The 21060-nt window shown below is 41.2% G+C and overlaps 1 protein-coding gene and 1 non-coding gene across 2 annotated transcripts in view; both read left to right on the top strand.

Annotated features, from left to right (window-relative positions):
- PUM1 (pumilio RNA binding family member 1) overlaps positions 1–21060 on the top strand; it is a 154721-nt gene that overhangs the window by 81280 nt on the left and 52381 nt on the right. Inside the window, 3 exon segments of the mRNA XM_062190831.1 lie at positions 194–464; positions 19644–19737; positions 20838–20939. Coding sequence (XP_062046815.1) covers positions 194–464; positions 19644–19737; positions 20838–20939 — 467 coding nt within the window.
- On the top strand, positions 12544–12646 carry LOC133761265 (U6 spliceosomal RNA). The gene has a single exon (XR_009866066.1). It is a non-coding gene; the product is annotated as a U6 spliceosomal RNA (small nuclear RNA).

The raw sequence follows: 21060 nt of genomic DNA, 5'->3' as shown, positions 1-21060 counted from the left end.
GCAAAACTATTTAAGAATCATCTATACAGAATATACGCCTGTAACCATCTAAAGGATCTCATTGTTTTTGTAGAAAGTTTTAAGTAATATTGATAATGAGCTATGTCAAGGACATTGTCCTTAAACTTGGGTTGCTGTAGTGTCCCTCCCCGCTCAAAATAAGGTTTAATGCCCCTTTACTTTCTCTGTTTAGCCGTACCCCTGGTAATTGCCAGAACTCTGCTAATGAAGTGGATCTTCTGGGTCCAAACCAGAATGGTTCTGAGGGCTTAGCCCAGCTGACCAGCACCAATGGTGCCAAGCCTGTGGAGGATTTCTCCAACATGGAGTCCCAGAGTGTCCCCTTGGACCCCATGGAACATGTGGGCATGGAGCCTCTTCAGTTTGATTATTCAGGCACGCAGGTACCTGTGGATTCAGCAGCAGCAACTGTGGGACTTTTTGACTACAATTCTCAACAACAGGTACTGTGTGTGTCTCTGTCACCCTCTCTACTCTCCCTCCAGCCTGCACATTATTCAAGTAACCAGGAATGAGGGGATGGGGGAGGGTGGCAATATTTTAGCAAGCCTGTGTCTTTTCCCTCAAGAGCTGGTTCTTGTGTCAAGATTACTGGCAAGAGACGGCCCTGCTCCACGAGTACGTACATCCCTTGCCTCTTCTCTGTCCCCAGTGCCTGGGCAGTGAGTGAGGAGGTATTACCAATAGAAAAAAACCCTTTTGGATGCTAAATTACTCTCTCTGAAGGTTTATGTGATTGTGATATTATTGATTGTTTTTAAAATAATGAGCTTAAAAATATTTTTTTGGGTGCTGATGCTGTGGTATAGTGGGTAAAGCCACTGCCTGTAGTGCCTGCATCCTGTATGGGCACCAGTTTGAGTCCCAGCTCCTCCACTTCCGATCCAGCTCTCTCCTATAGCCTGGGAAAGCAGTAGAAGAAGGCCCAAGTCCTTGGGCCCTTGTACCCTTGGGAGAGACTGGAAGATGCTCCTGTCTCCTGAGTTCGGATTGGCCCAGCTCTGGCTGTTGCAGCCATTTAGGGAGTGAACCAGCAGATGGACGATTCTCCCTCTCCCTCTCCCTTTTTTTTTTGCCTCTGCCTCTCTGTAACTCTGCGTTTCAAATAAGTAAAACTTTAATATATATATATATATATATATATGTATGTATGTATGTGTGTGTGTGTATATATATATATTTCTTTTATTATTTGAAAGGCAGAGTGACAGAGACGGGGAAAGAGAGAGAGAAAACTTGCACCCACTGGTTCACTCCCCAAATGGTCCAAAAGACTAGGGCTTGGCCAGGCTGAAGCCAGCAGCCCCGAACTCCACCCAGGTCTTCATGTGGGTGGTAGGGGCCCAAGTACTTGGATGTTTTCTGCTATCTTCCCAGGCACATTAGCAAGAAGCTGGACTGGCAGTGGAGTAGCCAAAGCTTGAACTAGCTGCTCCGGTGTGAGTTGTTACCATCTGCTGTGCCACAGTGCTGGCTGCAAAATAGTGAATTCTGTTATTTGTCATCGTGAGGTGTGCCGGATCTTCCTATCAGTCATATCTTTTATCTAAGTTCTTTACTATAGATCATATAAAGATCTGGTACCTTTCAATGTGATTTGAACAACACATGCGCACAAATGACTCACTATAAAATCTATAATGAGAAATCAGACATCCCTGGGAAATTTTTTATGTGTGCTTTTTTCTTTTTTTAAAGATTTATTTATTTATGTGAAAGGCAGAGTTACAGAGAGGCAGAGGCAGAGACAGAGAGGTCTTCCATCCATTACTTCCAAAGCTAGGAGCCAGGAGCTTCCTTTGGGCCTCCCATGTGGGTTTAGGGGCCCACGGACCTGGGACATCTTTCCCAGGCCATAGCTGAGAGCTGAATTGTAAGTGGAGCCGGTTTCCTTGTGTTCCCTTTTTTTTATGGCATGGGAGAACTAATTTTAGGTTGTAATGATTCTTATGCTTAATTTTAAAAAATCTTCCTGAGGCGTTAAACATCACAAGATCATGACTCCTTCGTTTTGGACTGGAATATAAGTATAAATCTCTAGAATGAATAGATTATGGTCTCTGGAAATTCTGTATCTATTGAGAAATGAGTTTATGGTCTTTGGAGATTGGCTGTGCTGTAATATACATGTGGGGTTTTTTTTTTTTTGCATAAATAGCTGAAGATAAATGAGTTTGACAACTAGATAACCAAAATAACTGTATAAAGTTGATCAAAAAAGATCCCTTTAGGGAATGATGTGCATATTCATATCTGTTTAAGTTTTGATTAACAATTTTCTTTTTTCAGAGAGAGGAAACTTATGTACTATTTTTCCTGTAGTTCTCAGTAGGTGTACCTAATTTCCCTTAAGAACTGACTCTCTGTGCCTTTCCTTTATGGTTGTTTTATGGCATTATTGCTTCTAATCCATGCTTCTAATCCCTGTCAAATCTAACCCTTCCCTTGTTATTTATGAACCTCTTATATACAAAAATCTGAATCTCTTAACAACTATTCCTTATTTTTTTCCCAAAAAACCTTTTATTTAATGAGTACAAATTTTATAACTACAACTTTAGTAATATAGTGATTCTTCCCACCATACCTGACCCCCCCACACCCACTCCCACCCCACATACTCCTTGCTATCCCATTCCCAGTCCCATTCTCCATTAAGATTCATTTTTCGATTAACTTTGTACACAGAAGACCTACTCTGTAATTAAAGCTTTCAACAGTTTGCATGCACACACACACGCACACACACAAAACTATTTGAGAACAAGTTTTACAGTTAATTATCATAATACAACTCATTGAGGACAGAAAATCCTATGTGGGAAGTAAGTGCACAGTGACTCCTGTTGTTAATTTAACAATTAACACTCTTATGTATAAAGTCAGTGATCACCCGAGCCTCTTGACATGAGCTGCCAAGGCTATGGAAGCCTTTTGAATGCACAAACTCCGTAAGTAATTAGACAAGCCCATAAGTAAAGTAGAAGTTCTCTCCTCCCTTAAGAGACAAGTACATCCTTCTTTGATGGCCACTTCTTTCCACTGGGGTCTCTCTCACAGAGATCCTTCATGTAGGAATTTTTTTTTGCCACAGTATCTTGTCTTTCCATGCCTGAAATGCTCTCATGGGCTTTCCTTCTTTAATGTTTTGTAATTCTCATTGTAGAGATCTTTGAATTCCTTGGTTAAATTTATTCCAAGGTATTTGATCATTTTTTGTAGCTATTGTGAATAGGATTGATCTTACATATACTGTGTCTGTGTATACAAAGGCCGTTGATTTCTGTGTATTGGTTTTATATTCTGCGACATTACCAAACTCTTATGTAAGCTCTGATAATCTCTTGGTGGAGTCTTTTGAATTCCCTATATATACAATCATGTCATCTGCAAATATGGATAGTTTGACTTCCTCTTTCCCAATTTGTATTCCTTTGGGGTTTTGTTGTTGTTGTTGTTTTTTGTTTTTTTTTGTTTTTTTTTGTTTTTGATAGGCAGATTTAGACAGTGAGAGAAAGAGACAGAGAGAAAGGTCTCCCTCCATTGGTTCACCCCCCAAATGGCCACCAAGGCCAGTGTGCTGTGGCCAGCACGCTGCGCCGATCCAAGGCCAGGAGCCAGGTGCTTCCTTCTGGTCTCCCATGCAGGTGCAGGTCCCAGGCACTTGGGCCATCCTCCACTGCCTTCCCGGGCCACAGCAGAGAGCTGGCATGGAAGAGGAGCAACCAGAATAGAATCCAGCACCCCAACCGGGACTAGAACCCAGGGTGCTGGTGCCACAGGTGGAGGATTAGCCAAGTGAGCCGCAACGCTGGCCTGTTTTCTTTTTCTTGCCTAATGGCTCTGGCTAAAACTTCCAGGACTATATTGAATAACAGTGAGGAGAATGGGCATCCTTTTCTGGTTCTGGATCTCAGTGAGAATGCTTTCAACTTTACTCCATTCAATAGACGCTGGCCTTGGGTTTGTCATAAATTGTCTTAGAGAATATTCCTTTAAAAAAAAAAAGATTTTATTTATTTATTTGAACGTCAGAGGTACACAGAAAAAGGAGAGGCAGAGAGAGAGCAAGGTCTTCCATCCGCTGATTCACTCCCCAGTTGGCCGCAATGGCCGAAGCTGTGCCTATCTAGAGCCAGGAGCCAGGGGCCTCCTCCTGGTCTCCCACATGGGTATAGGGGCCCAAGGTCTTGAACCATCTTGTACTGCTTTCCCAGGCCATAGCAGAGAGCTGGATTGGAAATAGAGCAGCTGGGTCTTGCTCAAACAGGCACTCATATGGGATATAGGCCAGGGCATTAACCTGCTGTGCCACAGTGCCGGCCCCGAATAGTCCTTCTATACCCAATTTGCTTAGAGTTTTCATCATGAAGCAGTGTTGTATTTTACCAGATGCTTTCTCTGCATCTATTGAGATAATCATATAGTTTTTACTCTTCAGTTTGTTAATGTGATGTGTCACATTGATTGTTTTGTGAATATTGAACCATCCCTACATACCATGGATAAATACCACTTGTTCCAGGTGGATGATCTTTCTGATGTGTTGTTGGATTCAATTACCTATAATTTGGTAGAGGATTTTTGGTCTATGTTCATCAAGGAAATTGGTCTGTTGTTCTCTCTTTCTGTTTTGCATCTTTTCCGGGTTTAGGAAATCGAGAATTATTGGAGTTAGTTCTTCAAGTGTCTTGTAGAATTCAGCAATGAAGCCATCGGTCCTGGGCTTTTCTTTGTTGGGAGAATTTTTATTACTCATTCAATTTACATCTTGGTAATGGGTCTGTTTAGGTTTTCTGTGTCTTCATGGCGCAATTTAGGTAGGTTGTATGTGTCCAGGAATCTATCCAGACACATGGATACCCTGCAAAGCTCCTGTCTTCTAGGTTTCCGAGTTTCTTGGCATACAGCTCTTTGTGGTAATTTCTGATCATTCTTTTTATTTCTGTTGTGACTGGTATTACATTACCTTTTTCTTCTCTAATTTTATTGATTTGGCTCTTCTTGTTTTTTTTTTTTTTATTTTTTATTTTTATTTATTTATTTATTTATTTTATTTTTGACAGGCAGAGTGGACAGTGAGAGAGAGACAAAGAGAGAAAGGTCTTCCTTTTGCTGTTGGTTCACCCTCCAGTGGCCGCCGCGGTTGGCGCGCTGCGGCCGGTGCACCGCACTGATCCGAAGGCAGGAGCCAGATGCTTCTCCTGGTCTCCCATGGGGTGCAGGGCCCAGGCACTTGGGCCATCCTCCATTGCACTCCCGGGCCATAGCAGAGAGCTGGCCTGGAAGAGGGGCAACCGGGACAGAATCCGGTGCCCCGACCGGGACTAGAACCCGGTGTGCCGGCGCCGCAAGGCGGAGGATTAGCCTAGTGAGCCGCGGTGCCGGCTGATTTGGCTCTTCTTGTTTTGGTTAATTTGGTGTGTCAATTTTGTTTATTTTTTCAAGAAACCAGTTCTTCATTTTACTGATCTTGTATTTTTTTGTTTCAATTTTGTTGATTTCTTCTCTAATTTTAATTATTTCTTTTCTCCTACTAGTTTTGGGTTTGGTTTACATTTTTTTTTCCTAGATCCTTGAGATGCATTGATAGCTCATTTATTTGGTGCCTTTCCAGTTTCTTATTGTAGGCACTAATTGCTGTAAACTTTGCTCTTAACACTGCTTTTGCTGTATCCCATAAGTTTTGATATGTTGATATGTCTTCATTTGTTTCCATAAATTTTTTTTATTTCTCTTTTGGACTTCTTCTGTGATCCGCTGTTCATTCAGGAGCATGTTGTTCAGTCTCCATGTGTTTGCATATGTTCTAGAGATTCCTGAGTTGTTGATTTACAGCTTAGTTCCACTGTGGCCCGAGAAGATGCATGGCATAATTTTTTTTTTTTTTAAATTTTCTGAGACTTGCTTTATGACTTATCATCTGGTCAATCCTAGAAGAATGTATATTCTGTAATTGTAGGGTGAAAAGTTCTGTAGATACCTGTTAGTTCCATTTGGTCTCTAGTGTCGATTAACCCTGTTGTTTACTTGCTGATTTTCTGTCTGGTTGATCTATCCATTGCTGAAAGTGGGGTATTGAAATCCCCCTTACTATTATATTTGAATCTGTTTCTCCCTTTAGATCCCTTAACATTTCTTTTCAATAGCCAGGTGCCCTGTAAATAGGTACATATACATTTATAATCGTTACATCTACCTATTGAATTGATCCTTTAATCATTATATAGTGCTGTGTGTTTCGTTTAACAGTTTTTGTGTTAAAGTCTATTTTATCTGATTTCAGGATGGCTACACCAGCTCTTTCTCTTTTTTTTTTTTCTGTTAACATGGAATATCTTTTTCCATTGTTTAACTTTCAATCTGCATTCATCCTTGTTGTTGAGATGTGTTTTTTGTAGGCAGCAAATAGATGGGTTTTGTTTTTGAATCCATTCAGCCAGTCTGTGTCTTTTAACTGGAGAGTTGAGGCCATTTACTTACAAGGTGACTATTGATAAATAACAACTTGGCTCTGCCATTTTTCAGTAAATATTCTTGTTTTTTACATTGGATTTCCTTTGTACTTTTACTGGGAGATTTCCTTCCTTTTCCTTCTTTCATGGTGATTAGCTTGTTTCTGTGTGCAGCACATCCTTAAACTTCTTTTGCAAGTCTAGATGGGTGGTGACAAATTCTTTCAATTTTTGTTTGTCATGGAAGGTTTTTATTTCACCTTCATTCATAAATGAGAGCTTTGCAGGATATAGTATTCTGGGTTGACAGTTCTTTTCTCTTAAGACTTGGAATATATCTTGCCATTGTCTTCTAGCCCATAGGGTTACTGATGAGAAGTCTGCTGTGAGTCTAATTGGAGATCCTTTGAAAGTAATCTGGTGGGTCTGGCACTGTGGTGAGGTGGGTAAAGCCCCTGCCTGAAGTATCAGCAGCCCCTATGGGCGCCGGTTCAAGACCCAGCCATTCCACTTCTGATCTAACTCTCTGCTATAGCCTGGGAAAGCAGTAGAGGATGGCCCAAGGCCTTGGAGACCTGGAGCAAGCTCCTGCCTCTTGGCTTCAGATCGGTGCAGCTCCGGCTATTGCGGCCAATTGGGGAGTGAACCAGTGGATGGAAGACCCTCCCCCTGCCTCCTTCTCTCTCTTTGTAACTCTGACTTCCAAATAAATAAATAAATAAATCTTTAAAAAAAAAAAAAGAGTAATCAGGCATTTCTCTTGTGCATATTTTAGAATCTTTTCTTTATGTTTTAATGTGAAGAGTTTGATTACAGTGTGTCTTGGTGAACATCTTTTCTGGTCATGTCTTTGTACTTGGATATCCCTTTCTTTCTCCCAACTAGTGAAATTTTCCATTATTATTTCACTAAAAATGCCTTCTAATCCTTTCCCTCTTTCCATACCTTCAGGAACTCCTAGAACCCATATGTTGGGTCATTTGATAGTATCCTGTAGATTCCCAACAGTTCTTTTTAGTTTTCTAATTTCTTGTGTTTGGTCTGACTGTATAATTTCCTGTTCTTTGTCTTGTAAGTTGGATATTCTTTCTTCTGCTTCACTGATTCTGTTGTTAAGGCTTTCCACTGTATTTTTTTATTTGTTCAATTGAATTTTTCATTTCCAAGATTTCATTTCATTTTCAAGATTTCTGTTTAAATTCTCAGTTTTGTGGGAGAAATTTTCTTTCATGTCATGTATTTGTGCATTTTCTTCTGATTACCTCTAAGTAATCCTGTGGTCAGTTTTTTTAAACTCTTTTTTTTCTTTTTTTCTTTTATTTATTTGAAAGAGTTACAGAGAGAGGTAGAGAGAGAGAGGTCTTCTATCTGCTGGTTCACTCCCCAGATGGCCCTAACGGCCAGAGCTGAGCTGATCCAAAGCCAGGGGACAGGAGCTTCCTCTGGGTCTTGCACGTGGGTGCAGGGGCCCAAGGACTTGGGCCATCTTTCCCTGTTTTCCCAGGCCATAGCAGAGAGCTGGATGGGAAGAAGAGCAGCCAGGACTAGAACTGGGGCCCATATGGGATGCCAGCGCTTCAGGCCAGGGCATTAACCCGCTGCGCCACAGTGCCAGCCCCCAGTTTTTTGAATCTCATCTTCACAATTCAGTATTGAAGTATTATGTTCTTTTGGGGGTGTCATGTTGTCTTCCTTATTCTTGTTTCTTGAATTGGTGGTTTCTTTTTTTGTTTTTTCGCTGAGGCAGCTTTTCTCTTTGGACTAAGTCTGTGTGGATTAGAGGAGTGTCTGCTTTCAGGGAATAACTAGAGGGTATGTGGTGGGTGTGGACAAGGAGCTCTGTTCAGTGTTCTAGGGTGAAGGGTGTGTCTGAGGTGACACACCCAGGTGCTTAGCTTATTGCTAGGCATGGACACGAGGTGGCGCAGCTGTTACGTATGTCCAAAATGCCACCTGTTCTCTGTCAGCTTCTAAGAGGATGCTGTTACGGGGTAACTAGGGAGAGAGGAAATGCCCTCTCCCCTTGTTTTTTCTCCTCTAGTTTGGCAGGTATACTATCCCCCTCGGGATTCCAAGCCAGATGCCCTCTAGACTCTTTCTGCATGTTTTTCGCCAGTGGCTTGGGCTGCTACAATCTGGTCTCACCTCATTTTCCAATACTGGTGCAGAGGCTTTTCCAGCTCCTTGGGTTCTGAGATGTACATGTCCTCACCCTCCATGTAGGTACACTGTGTCCCTTCAATTTGTATAGTTTCCACTGCTGATTTCTCCCTAACTCTTCCCTGACATTGCACTCTTCCCACTTTTTTCAAAACTGTCTTCTAGACTAGAGCAGTAAGAGCTCCCTCCCTATTCTGCCATCTTAATCCTTCATCCACTGCTCCTTATTTTATAACATGTTAGGATTATTTTCTGCTTTTTGGATCTCTGATTTTGAAGTAGCTTTTTTTTTTTTTGGAACAGGCAGAGTGGACAGTTGGACAGTGAGAGAGAGAGAGAGAGAAAGAGAGAAAGGTCTTCCTTTGCCATTGGTTCACCCTCCAATGGCCGCCGCGGCCAGCACACCGTGCTGATCCGAAGGCAGGAGCCAGGTGCTTCTTCTGGTCTCCCATGGGGTGCAGGGCCCAAGCACTTGGGCCATCCTCCACTGCACTCCCTGGCCACAGCAGAGAGCTGGCCTGGAAGAGGGGCAACCGGGATAGAATCCGGCGCCCTGACCGGGACTAGAACCCAGTGTGCTGGCGCCACTAGGCGGAGGATTAGCCTATTGAGCCATGGCGCCGGCCTTTGAAGTAGCTTTATCAGTGCTTTTGGGAGGCTAGATATTTACTAGGATTTGAACAGAAGTGTGCTTCAGATAGCACTCATTTTACATCAGGTATCACTCAATTGAGAATATGAAACCAGGATTTCTTCACCATATATCCCATTTCAACACTTTTTGGGAAGTAAACATTATCATAAAGTTAGTCTGTTTTTGGGATCTGGCTTCACATAAATGTCTTGGTAGCAGCAACACAGGAGCAATGTTGCCCAAGTCTGTCACTGTTATATGAATGATCCTTGCTTTTATCCTATGCGCCGTCATGCCTGCTATTCTGTATGGATTATATACATTCTTGTTCTGGGAACATAACCTAGGAATCATAGGCTTAGGACTTACAGACATCTTCAAGTCCCTCAACCTCCCAAAGTTTCATGTTTAAAAGCCATTCTTTGTTAAGAAGGAAGATTCTTTTTCTACTGGAAATTTGTGTTCTCATTTAATTCCTGTAGTCTTTCTTACCCATTTGCTTTTTATTCCATTTCTAATTAAAATAATTCTAATTCTTCAATGTCTTAACACTGTCGCCTTCCATTTGAACTGCATAGTACATTTTGTATGTCTTTGAAAAAAAAAGAAATAGCTATGTTTTGTCCTGTGTTGTGGTTACTTGTTTCATAGTCCTTGCTAGGTGGTGATCTTGAGGGTAAAGACTGAACCTTACACCTCTGTGTCCTCTGCATTGCTTTAGCAGTCCAAGTTTGTTTTCAGGGGACTTTTTCCCTCTCCTGTTGTTAATATCTCAGTGTATCTCCTGTATTTAATATACTTTCCAAAATTAAAATTTGAAACTAGCCTTCTGTGACATTTAGAGGCTATGTTCTATATGTCCTTTAGATCTAACATACTAGCTTTTGCTTCATATACAGATAATACTGTGATATTCCTGTATAATATTAAGAAAGGTTGCTTCTTGGATCAGAACTTAACCTTTTTAGGGTATGCTCTGTTGCCATCTGATAAAAGCTCCAATCCCTTTAAAAAAGAATTATACCTAATTCTTTTGAAACCCAATTTTGTGTATAACTTCTAGAGGATCACAGATCTGTACAAATTGTATATATATATATTTTAAAGATTTATTTACTTTATTTGAAAGAGTTACAGAGAGAGAGAGAGAAAGAGAGAGAGAGGTCTTCCATCCGCTGGTTTATTCCCCAGTTGGCCGCAGTGGCTGGAGCTGCGCCAATCTGAAGCCAGGAGCCAGGATCTTTCCGGTCTCCCGTGGAGGTGCAGGGGCCTGAGGACTTGGGCCATAACAGAGAGCTGGATCGGAAGTGGAGCAGCCGGGACTTGAACTGGTGCCCATATGGAATGCCAGCACTGCAGGCGGCAGCTTTATCTGCTAAGCCATAGTGCCAGCCCCCATCTTCTGTTTTGTGTACAGCCATGCATACCTTTCATGAGTAGAGCAAGATCTCCCACTGCCACCTCTCCCCCCATGTTGATCTCAGTTTAAGTGTTGAGACTCACTTCCTCATTTTAATAATGCAAGAAAATAGTTAATGACAAGGGATGAGACCATTGATGTCCTTGTTCTAACAGCCCTAAATACCAAATAGTGCACTCTTGTTTGTGGGGAAGGTAAGACTTGGGAAGAGGTGATTTCTATACTGTGCTGTCAAGGTCTTGTTTATATAGGAAGAGAATGACAATTCTAGAGGAGAAAACAGTAAATCTAAAAGCTTGACATTGGAAATTAATAGTTTTATATTCATTGGATAATGAGAAGCATACTGGCTGATATGGTAATTTAAGTTGAAGAAAGAACTGACGAGGTTGAATAAAAATAGTAATGTTTGTGTGTCTTTACAACTTCATTGTACTGCCATTTAGGTGATGGTTTTCTTTGTTTTAAAGAAGGAATGACATAATTATCATGTAGCTTTTTTGTCCTGGATGTTAATTTAGTGGGCGTCCTCTACCCATATTAATCAATTAACTATGGACCATTGTGTCCATCCAGTAACCTTGGATTCTCTGTAGAACAATTGTGGCATGTTTGACGAAGTGAGTGTTAAACTGGTTGCTATTAAATAAGGACAGGTGGGGTGGGGTTGGACACAATGAAGACCAAGATTGTGTAGAATTAACTCAGAGGGGAGGTGGAATGATTATTGTTGCATGTACAAGAGCAGAGGTGTGGTGATGGAAATGACCATGGTATGGTCATAGTGCAACTGGAGTAGTAAATAAGTGTGGAGAAGCACAAGGAAATGTGCATTTGTCAATTGAGCCCTGGTCATGGCGGTCTTGAGAGCCTGCTATGAGTCTCAGATTATACCAATTGTGAGGATTGAGTGAGAGATGTAATGTTGGGTAGCATTTTTTTTTTAATGTTTTGCTCCTTTATACTAATGTTCTTGAATAACCAAGATTTCCTCCCTCCCTCCCTCCCTCCCTCCCTTTCTTCCTTCCTTCCATCCATCCATCCATCCATCCATCCATCCTTTCTTTTTATTTATTTATTTGAAAAGCAGAGTTTGAGACAGTGAGAGAGAGAGAGAGAGAAAGAAAGGTCTTCCACCCACTGGTTCACTCCCCAAATGACTGCAACAGCTGGGATTGGGCCAGGCTAAAACCAGGAGCCCAGAGCTTCTTCCAGGTCTTCTATGTGGGTACAAGGCCCCACCAAAGCACTTGGGCCATCTTCATTGCTCTCCCGGGTGCATTAGCAGGGAGGCGGATCAGGAGTGGAGCAGCTGGGACATGAACTGGTGCCCATATGGGATACCGGAGTTGCAGGTGGCAGCTTTATTTGCTGTGCCACAATGCAGGCCCAGTTGTTTGCTGTAATTGGTATTGTTGCTTTGTTTGTGATTTGTGAGAGATTGTACTTTGAGAATTGACAAAATAATTCTCTCATTTCCTTATATCCAGGGCTTTTATGTGTTGTAACACACTGCTTTCGTGAAACTCAGTATCAGCTTATAGTGAGATAGTAGGGAAAGGTAATTTTCATTAGCTACAAACTTAGTTGCAATAATAAGTAGTTGTGATACTTTGGACTTTGATGGTTAACTTACTTGTCTGGTTTCTGCTCATCATTCTGAATTTAACCCTTTAAAAAAGACTTAATAGTAGGAATTCTTAACCTTTTCAAGGTATTTAAAAAAGAAACTTAAAGGCATATTTGCTTCTTCATTTTTTAACACATGAAGTAGAAGTAGGTGTTTTATCATAATGAACATAAACAAAATTTTGAGAGTCTGTTAACAATCATGAAAATGTGTGATTTTATGCTCACTTTGGCAGCCAATATATTAAGATTGAAACAATACAGAGGAGATTAGCATGGCCCCTGTGCAAGGATGACATACAAATTCGTGAAACATTCCATATTTTAAAAAAAAAAGTGTGATTTCTATTTGTGATAAAGTTACATGTGTACTGTTAATGTTGTCTTCCTTCCTACAACCATAATTGAAAAACATTGTAAATTTTAGGTTGATAGACGTTTGTGTGAAGAAAGGTGCAATATTACTCACTCAAGTACAAAGATAGTAGTTTAAGAACCTCTAATTTAGGGTATGTTGTTGGCTTAAACTGCTCATGGATGGCTCTCACTTGTTCTTCCTTTTGTCTCACTTTTCCCTCATTACCTTCTTAGACCTGGAAAAAGCTGTCAGCAGTTCCTGCATCATGTGTCCTTACCATTTTGTGTTATGATGCTTTAGCATGATTTGTTTTTTATTTTTATATAATTGCCTGTTTATATATCATAAACATAATTTAGAAAAATTACTATGTTTTCTTTTGTTGTAACAATATAGCAGAAACCAAATCCAGGATTAAGGCAGTATAGATCAATCCTATTGTATTTTATTTCATATTCAGTTAATTTAAGGCATAGCCTAATTAGCATGTTTTACAAAATAATGTAATGTACTAAAACTCTTACCTTTTAAGCATGAATTTTAACAAGAAAGTAATATACTGAGAATGAGTTAAAATAACTATATTTTTCCTGCACAGCCGTAGTCAGATGAGAGGAAATAGATATACATTCATTTGAAAAGTAGGCATTGTTTAAATGTCATTCTCCTGAGACCAAATGTGTGCATAGTTTTAATTTAGGTATTTAATACTCTTAGCTTTGGTTTTTATTTAAATATGATTATTCCATTAGTGTCATGTATGTGTTCATTTTCAGAGTTAACTTTCACTAGTAATTTGGTCAGTTGAAGCTTTTCCTTTTTCTTTTCTTTTCTTTTTTCTCTTCTTCTTCTTTTTTTTTTTTTTTTTTTTTTTTTTTTTTTTTTTTTTTGACAGGCAGAGTGGATAGTGAGAGAGACAGACAGAGAGAAAGTTCTTCCTTTTCCATTGGTTCACCCCTCAATGGCCGCTGTGGCCAGCGCACCGCGTTGATTCGAAGCCAGGAGCCAGGTGCTTCTCCTGGTCTCCCATGCAGGTGCAGGGCCCAAGGATTTGGGCCATCCTCCACTGCACTCCCGGGCCACAGCAGAGAGCTAGACTGGAAGAGGAGCAACCAGGACAGAATCCGGCGCCTCGACCGGGGCTAGAACCCGGTGTGCCAGCGCTGCAGGTGGTGCTTGCCCTCCTTTTTTTTTTTCTTTTAAAGATTTATTTATTTATTTATTTGCAAGTCAGAGTTACACAGAGAGAGAGGGAGAGGGAGAGAGTGGGATTTTCCATCCGACGGTTCACTCACCAATTGGCGGCAACGGCCAGAGCTGTGCCTATCCGTAGCCAAAAGCCAGGAATTTCCTCAGGGTTTCCTATGTAGGTGCAGGGGCCCAAGGACTTGGGCCATCTTCCACTGCCCTCCCAGGCCATAGCAGAGAGCTGGATCAGAAGTGGAATAGCCAGGTCTTGAACCGGCACCCATATGGGATGCTGGAGCTTCAAGCCAGGGCGTTAACCCGCTGCAACACAGCACCGGCCCCGAAGCTTTTCCTTAAAAGCTGATAATGTACCTGGTGAAGGGATGTGATTTGCTTTTACTTAAGACTTTAGTTGAAATAATTTTGGGATGAAATTCTTTGCTGGCTAAAGAAAATAAAATTTGTTAATTTAGCAGTTCTGTTTCTATCTGCCTATTAAGCCAAAGATCATTGTAATTGATGCTGATGCCACCACCAGGAGCCAGGAGCTTCGTCTGGGTCTCCCACGTGGAAGTCAGGGGCTCCGACATGTAGTCATCTTATGCTGCCTTTCCCATGCTGTTAGCAGGAAGCTGGATCTAAAGTGGAACAGCTGGGACATGAACCAGCACCCATATGGGATACTAGGTGCCTGCATGGATGCCCATTGCCACAGGTGTTGGTTTTATCTGATATGCTACAATGCCACACCCTATATTCCTACCCATAATACTTCTTCAAGGACTGTCTCTGGATCTTGACAGTTCTAGGTGTGTAGGCAGTAATTTATGTTTTTACAGAAAAGAAGACAAAAATGTAGGGACTTAATTTAACATCATCCATTACAAGCTATGCAAATACCCATTATTCTCCAGGCTGTTTCTTTTGGACCTTGTGCTGGAAGTGCAGTGCCTTTGATGTGTTGTCTCACCTTCAAAATCAACTGTATTTTTAGTTTCTGAAGGGAGAATATTAAAAATACCACCGTCATCAACTGACAGCACAGTTAGTGCTCATGGTGCAGTGGGATTATTACTCTTATCTACACAAACCACATTACTGCTCCCTGTTATGCCCGGGCTGCGTTCTGGGAGGAGGAGCTATAAGGGTGACTGTTAGAGAAGGGGCTATATCTGTTCAGAGGATGTCAACCCATTCATCAGAGAGAGGATATCACACCAAAAAAGACTGTATTAAGCACTTTTTTTTTTTTTTTTTTTTGACAGGCAGAGTGGACAGTGAGAGAGAGAGAGACAGAAGGGTCTTCCTTTGCCGTTGGTTCACCTCCAATGGCTGCCGCTGCCAGCGCGCTGCAGCCGGCACATCACACTGATCCGAAGGCAGGAGCCAGGTGCTTCTTCTGGTCTCCCATGGGGTGCAGGGCCTAAGCACTTGGACCTTCCTCCACTGCACTCCCGGGCCATAGCAGAGAGCTGGCCTGGAAGAGGGGCAACCGGGATAGAATCCGGCGCCCTGACCGGGACTAGAACCCTGTGTGCTGGCGCCGCAAGGTGAAGGATTAGCCTGTTGAGCCGTGGCGCCAGCCTGTATTAAGCATTTTTAAAAAATATTTATTTATTTTACTTGAAACAGTTCCAGAGAGCAGAGGCAGAGAGAGAGAGACAGGTCTTCCATCTGCTGGTTCACTCCACAAATGGCCACAGTGGCCAGAGCTGGGCCGATTTGGAGCCAGGAGCTAAGAGCTTCTGCTGGATCTCCCACACAGGTGCAAGGGCCCAAGGGCTTGGGCCATCTTCCACTACTTCCCCAGGCCATAGCAGAGGGCTGGATTGGAAGAGGAGCACCTGAGCCTTAAACCGGTGCCCATATGGGATACTGGCACTGCAGATGGTGGCTTTACCCACTACGCCACAATGGAAGCCCCTTAAGCACTTTTTGTGTATTGATTTTAACCCCAATAACAACTTTAAAAGTTGATATGTCTTTTTTGTCTCATTAGAGAGATGAGATGAGGTCTCATAGCAAATCAGTGGTGGTGCTGAGATATGAACCCAGGTTATTCTGCCCCAGAGTCTGTTCTCTTAACCCTTGTCCAATATAAATATTGTGTTACTGATAAAGAAAAGTCAGGGGTGATAGAATATTTTATTTTGGGGATGTGAGATGAATAGATGTAGTCTTTCACATTTCCTATCTCCAAATTTGGACATTACTCTTCAAGATTCACAGAACTCAATAATGTTTTTGTACCAAAATTTGTTATTGGTAATAGCAGTAGTAGCCATCTTTTATAATGTGCCAGCTGCGTATCAGTCACTATGTTGGGTGTTTTTGGCTGGCCAAATTGCTCTCTAGAGTCAGTGCTTGTATTGTATCTTTTAGAAGATTGTAGAGTAAGTGGCCAAGAAAGGAATCAAACCAACTTACTTGTCCACTTTTGCCATTATGCTTTCAGTTAGGAATCCTGCTATGCTGGAATTAGTTGATATTGTTTCCTTTCCATTCAGACTCTTGAAAAACCTGTGAATTCTAAGTGAGTTGTAATCACTAGTGGCACCTTTATCATTATGCTGACCTTCAAATAAGCATTCCTCTCACCTCTCTCGATTTTTTATTTCTCATTTACCAATTATTGGCTTGTGTGAAATCATGAAAAAATTAGAGCTCAGAGCTTTGCCCAGCAGATGGCATTTGTGTGAGTTTTGCAGGATCCATTGGAATCTGTCACTTGCCAATTACCCAATTTTGTTTGAATACTCTGTTCTCCATTAATATTGCACCATTTACATAAAGAGAATGTGCCAAAATTGCTGTAATCTGTTCTGTAATCAAATCTGCCCACTCTAGATGCACAATTTATGTTTTTTAAATTGTTTATTGCCAAAATGCTCTCATGAAAATACTTCTTTCTCTGTTCACCATAATAACTAATACGTTAATCAGCTCTCAAACATAGATTAGGGGCTCTTGAAAGGCTTGTGTACTTTTAGTCTAACGGTCTCTGCTTTTCAAAGTTTGGCAACAATGGTGGTGAGAAACACAAACCAGAGTTGCATGCAGTTATTGCATTCATGCATATTATGGATTTCTGTGTGTTTAAAGATCTGGTAGACATAACTGTACTAAGAATGGAATGGCATTGGTTTGTCAGTTAATAAGTCAGTATATCCTCAAGAATTACTTTCTGAATACACTGCCTATTTCTTCATCTCCATGCCACAGTGCCTTCCTAATAAACAGTTTTCATGAAATGAGATATTTTGTCAGTAGCAGAGTGAGGAAGAATGGAAAGAAGAAGCCAGCATGAGAACTGTCTTAAGATGTGAAATGTTTGCAAAGGCCAGGAAGATGTCAGAGAAGGGACAGTTGTAGAACTATGATATGTTTTTGCAACCTTGGAAATAATTTAGAAGCAAATTTCTACTGTTTTATTTGATTTCTTCATCCTGGCTACCCCTGGGAAATGAATGGACTGTCTCCTGTTGGTAGAAATGTTAAGAGACCCTGTTCTTTAGGTAAAGCAGAAAATGTGAAACCAACTGTCAAAAATCACAAGATTGTTTATTAAATAGTAGTGACTAGCTCCCTTCCTGGAGTGGACAAGTGTCTTGATTTGAATGTTTGTTGGTAGATTCAGTCTCTCTCTTTCTTTCTTTTTTAAAGATTATTTGAAAGAGAGAGAGAAAGTCTTCTTCCACTGGTTCACTCACCAAACGGCTGTAATGGCTGCAGCTGGGCTGATCTGCAGCCAGGAGCTACGAGCTTCTTCCAGGTCTCCCACCCAAAGGGGCCCAAGATTTGACCATCTGCTGCTACTTTCCCCGGCCATAGCAGAGAGCTGAATCAGAAATGGAGCAGTCAGGACTTGAAACGGTGCCCATATGGGATGCCGGCACTGCAGGCTGTGCCACAGCGCCAGCCCCCTGCTCTTTCTTTCTTTTTTTTTTTTTTTTAAAGATTTATTTATTTTATTTGAAAGAGTTACACAGAGAGAGAAGGTGAGGCAGAGAGAGAGAGGTCTTCCATCCGCTGGTTTACTCCCCAGTTGTCTGCAATGGCTGGACCTGCGCCTATCTGAAGCCAGGAGCTGGGAGCTTTTTCCCTGTCTCCCACCCAGGTGCAGGGGCCCAAGGACTTGGGCCATCTTATACTTCCTTCCAGGCCATAGAAGAGAGCTGGATTGGAAATGGAGCAGCCGGGACTCGAACTGACGCCCATATGGGGTGCCAGCATTTCAGGCAGTGGCTTTACTCGCTATGCCACAGCACCGGCCCCTGCTATTTGTTTTTAAGACTTAATATTTAATGAATGCCTCTAAGGTAATACTTTTTTTCCTGTCAGCATCACTGTGGGATTTTTCTTTATTTTAACCTTTGGAGGGAGAACTAAATCTTTTCCTGGTTACTTTTGAAGTTTGTAGTATATAAGTAAAGACTAATTTTATTCTGGTTTTTAGAATAATGAATATATAGAAACAGAGCCAACAGGTGAAGTCAGCCAGTACATTCGGGAAGTTCACCTTTTGTTCTTTTTATTTATAATCAGCCTACTCAAATATTTCAGGCACATAGGTAGCCAGAGTGCAGAATAAAATTTCTCTACTGCCTAGAATACCAGTCAGTTCAATCATTATGATTATTAAGCTGAGATGGTAGAATGCCATTATCTGCTCATGTTGGAAACAATCCACTCTCTTAATGAGGACATCTTAATTTAAGATCCATGGTGTCAACCGAGCTGTTGAAAAATCCTGTAGAAAGAGCAGGTAGGTTGAAGTTCCCATCCAGGGAGGTCCTTGAGTAGGTGCACTCAGTCTGAGTGCAGCAGATGGTGCACTCTTCACTGTGACTGCTTGGAAGGAGGCCATCGAGGTAATCCAGAATCAGGATACTGGGATCTCATTTCTTTGTTCCAGTACTGTATATAGTCAATAAAATGTAAATTCCATAGGGATAGTATATTGTTTTTGTTGATTGTTGTATCCCTAGATCCTTGCACAGTGCCTAGCAAGCATTATTTATTTAATAAATAGTTGTTGATTAAATGAGTGAATGACTTCAGATAGGAACTTGGGTTTTTGTTAGTGTTAAGGCCTTTGAACCTTCTACCTTGTGAACTAGGAAGTGTGCAAAGTTGTGAACAACCCAAGTCTTGTTAAAGCAGCTATATTACTGTTGTTTCACTCCCTGCATATAAAGAGTAGATCTCCTGCATCTCCAGAGCCCCCCAGAATTGAACAGTTGTTTGCTTTATGCATGAGGTTAAGCTGCTAGTTGAGGAAGTGTCTAATACATTTTCCCAGGAAGAGTTTTCCTAAAGGATATAGTGAACACTCTTCATATTCTTCTCCAAAATGAGAATAGATGAGGAATAATTTAGAGTATATGGTCTTGAATGAAGTGAAGGGATATTCCAGCAGGAGGGCAATATGGTAAGTCACTTTGTAGCACATGTGTCTAATTTTTAAGTGCACAGAACCTGTAGATCTACTGATACCCATTAGAGCTTTTACAAACCTAAGTGTGTTTGTGGTTCCCCTAACTTCTACAATCTGGGAGTCAGTTTACCCATGGGAACTGGGAAAAGCAGATTGAGGTGAAGAAAAGGGGGAACACAGGGCTGAGAAGCATTGCAGTACTCTGAGAATGGAGCGGAGCGTAAGAACATCCATTTTGCGTCATACTTAGACAAGTGCTTATTGAAGTTTTAAGTCAGATAGTTTTAAAATAATCTCATAAGAGAGTTTCTCTAACCACACATGTTTTTTTCTTAACCCAGCTGTTCCAAAGACCTAATGCTCTTGCTGTCCAGCAGTTGACAGCTGCTCAGCAGCAGCAGTACGCGCTCGCAGCGGCTCATCAGCCTCACATCGGTAAGTCCCTGAGCTACACCTCTCCGAAAGAGCTGTGAGCACTGTTGTAGCTCACTGGATGCTGCAGAGCCAGTAGTGCAGATTGATAGTACACATCCAGCCGCATCCCTCAGAGCAGATGGCCTCTGCATTTTTTCCAGTTGTCTGTAGCTGCTTTTTTAACCATTGGCACACTAGACCTGGGTGAATGAATTTTCTTAGTGTCCAGCCATTGCTCCACCTCAGCTGTTTCAGGATTTAGCCTTTTTACCACAATCTTGATGAGTAGCCATCATCAGCTCTTTTGGTAAGATCTGGACAAAATTTACAAATTCAATCTTGGGTAGCCTGTGAGTTTATCTACTTCTTATCTTACTAAAGCAAATAGTACCTATAGATTCTTTTTCCAATGAGAAAATGTAAAAGTACTCTCAAATAATTGTTGATTTTTTAAAGTAGTTTTGTCCGTTTGCTGTAGCAGTTGTTAATATTTTGGTGGGTATTTGACATCGTATTTCGCACACCTACCTTTCTTCCACTGAACCTTCTTTTCTCTTCAAAATAGAATGATATAAACAAGTAGAAGTGGAAAACTTTTTTTTTTAATGAACCAGAGTGGCTTGATGGAAAGGAGGTGGCTAGGTGGTTAATCTTGGATTTTGTGTATGCTGTGGGAGAAAAAAAAAAACTGCTTCAAAACTTAATAGGAGAGTATAAAGGCCTTTGATTCTGATACTGTGTACTTGTGTAGGTGGCCTATATAAATATTCATACCTGAGGAAAACTATTTGGAAAATGGTTTTAAATGGAAATAAACCTTTTCCACCATCCTATTTTAGCTTTGTACAATTTTCATTATTAAATCATGTTAAATTCAGAACTATATAAACAGCATTAATTTAAGTGTTTCTTTAGCAAAGCTTTAAAATTATAGATAAATGTTAGTATAATCTTTAGTGTAGGGGTTCTTTAAAAGTTATTCTTTACTCTCAACATATCCTTTCTCTTTTTTGTTGTTTTCCTTATCTACAGCCTGGAATGCATAGCCAAACCATGTAGGTATTTGGTAGGGCTGCAGTTTTAGTCAAGTTTGTTTTTACTGACAGGTGTGTTTTCAGCAGGTTTAGCTCCCGCTGCATTTGTCCCCAATCCATACATCATCAGTGCTGCTCCCCCAGGAACGGACCCCTACACCGCTGGATTGGCTGCAGCAGCGACACTAGGTGAGACATTTTGTTGCATGTGGGATTTTCTCACCTGCTGACAGGTCTTTTAAGATAAGCATGCATTCTCTATACTCTATCCCAAGTCCACATATGCAGCGAAAATTCCTCCTGGTTTTCA

The sequence above is a fragment of the Lepus europaeus genome, chromosome 5 (assembly GCF_033115175.1).
Source record: "Lepus europaeus isolate LE1 chromosome 5, mLepTim1.pri, whole genome shotgun sequence".
Lineage (NCBI taxonomy): Eukaryota > Metazoa > Chordata > Mammalia > Lagomorpha > Leporidae > Lepus > Lepus europaeus.
Note: the sequence above shows the minus strand (reverse complement) of the source record. Positions and strands in the feature narration are given on the sequence as shown.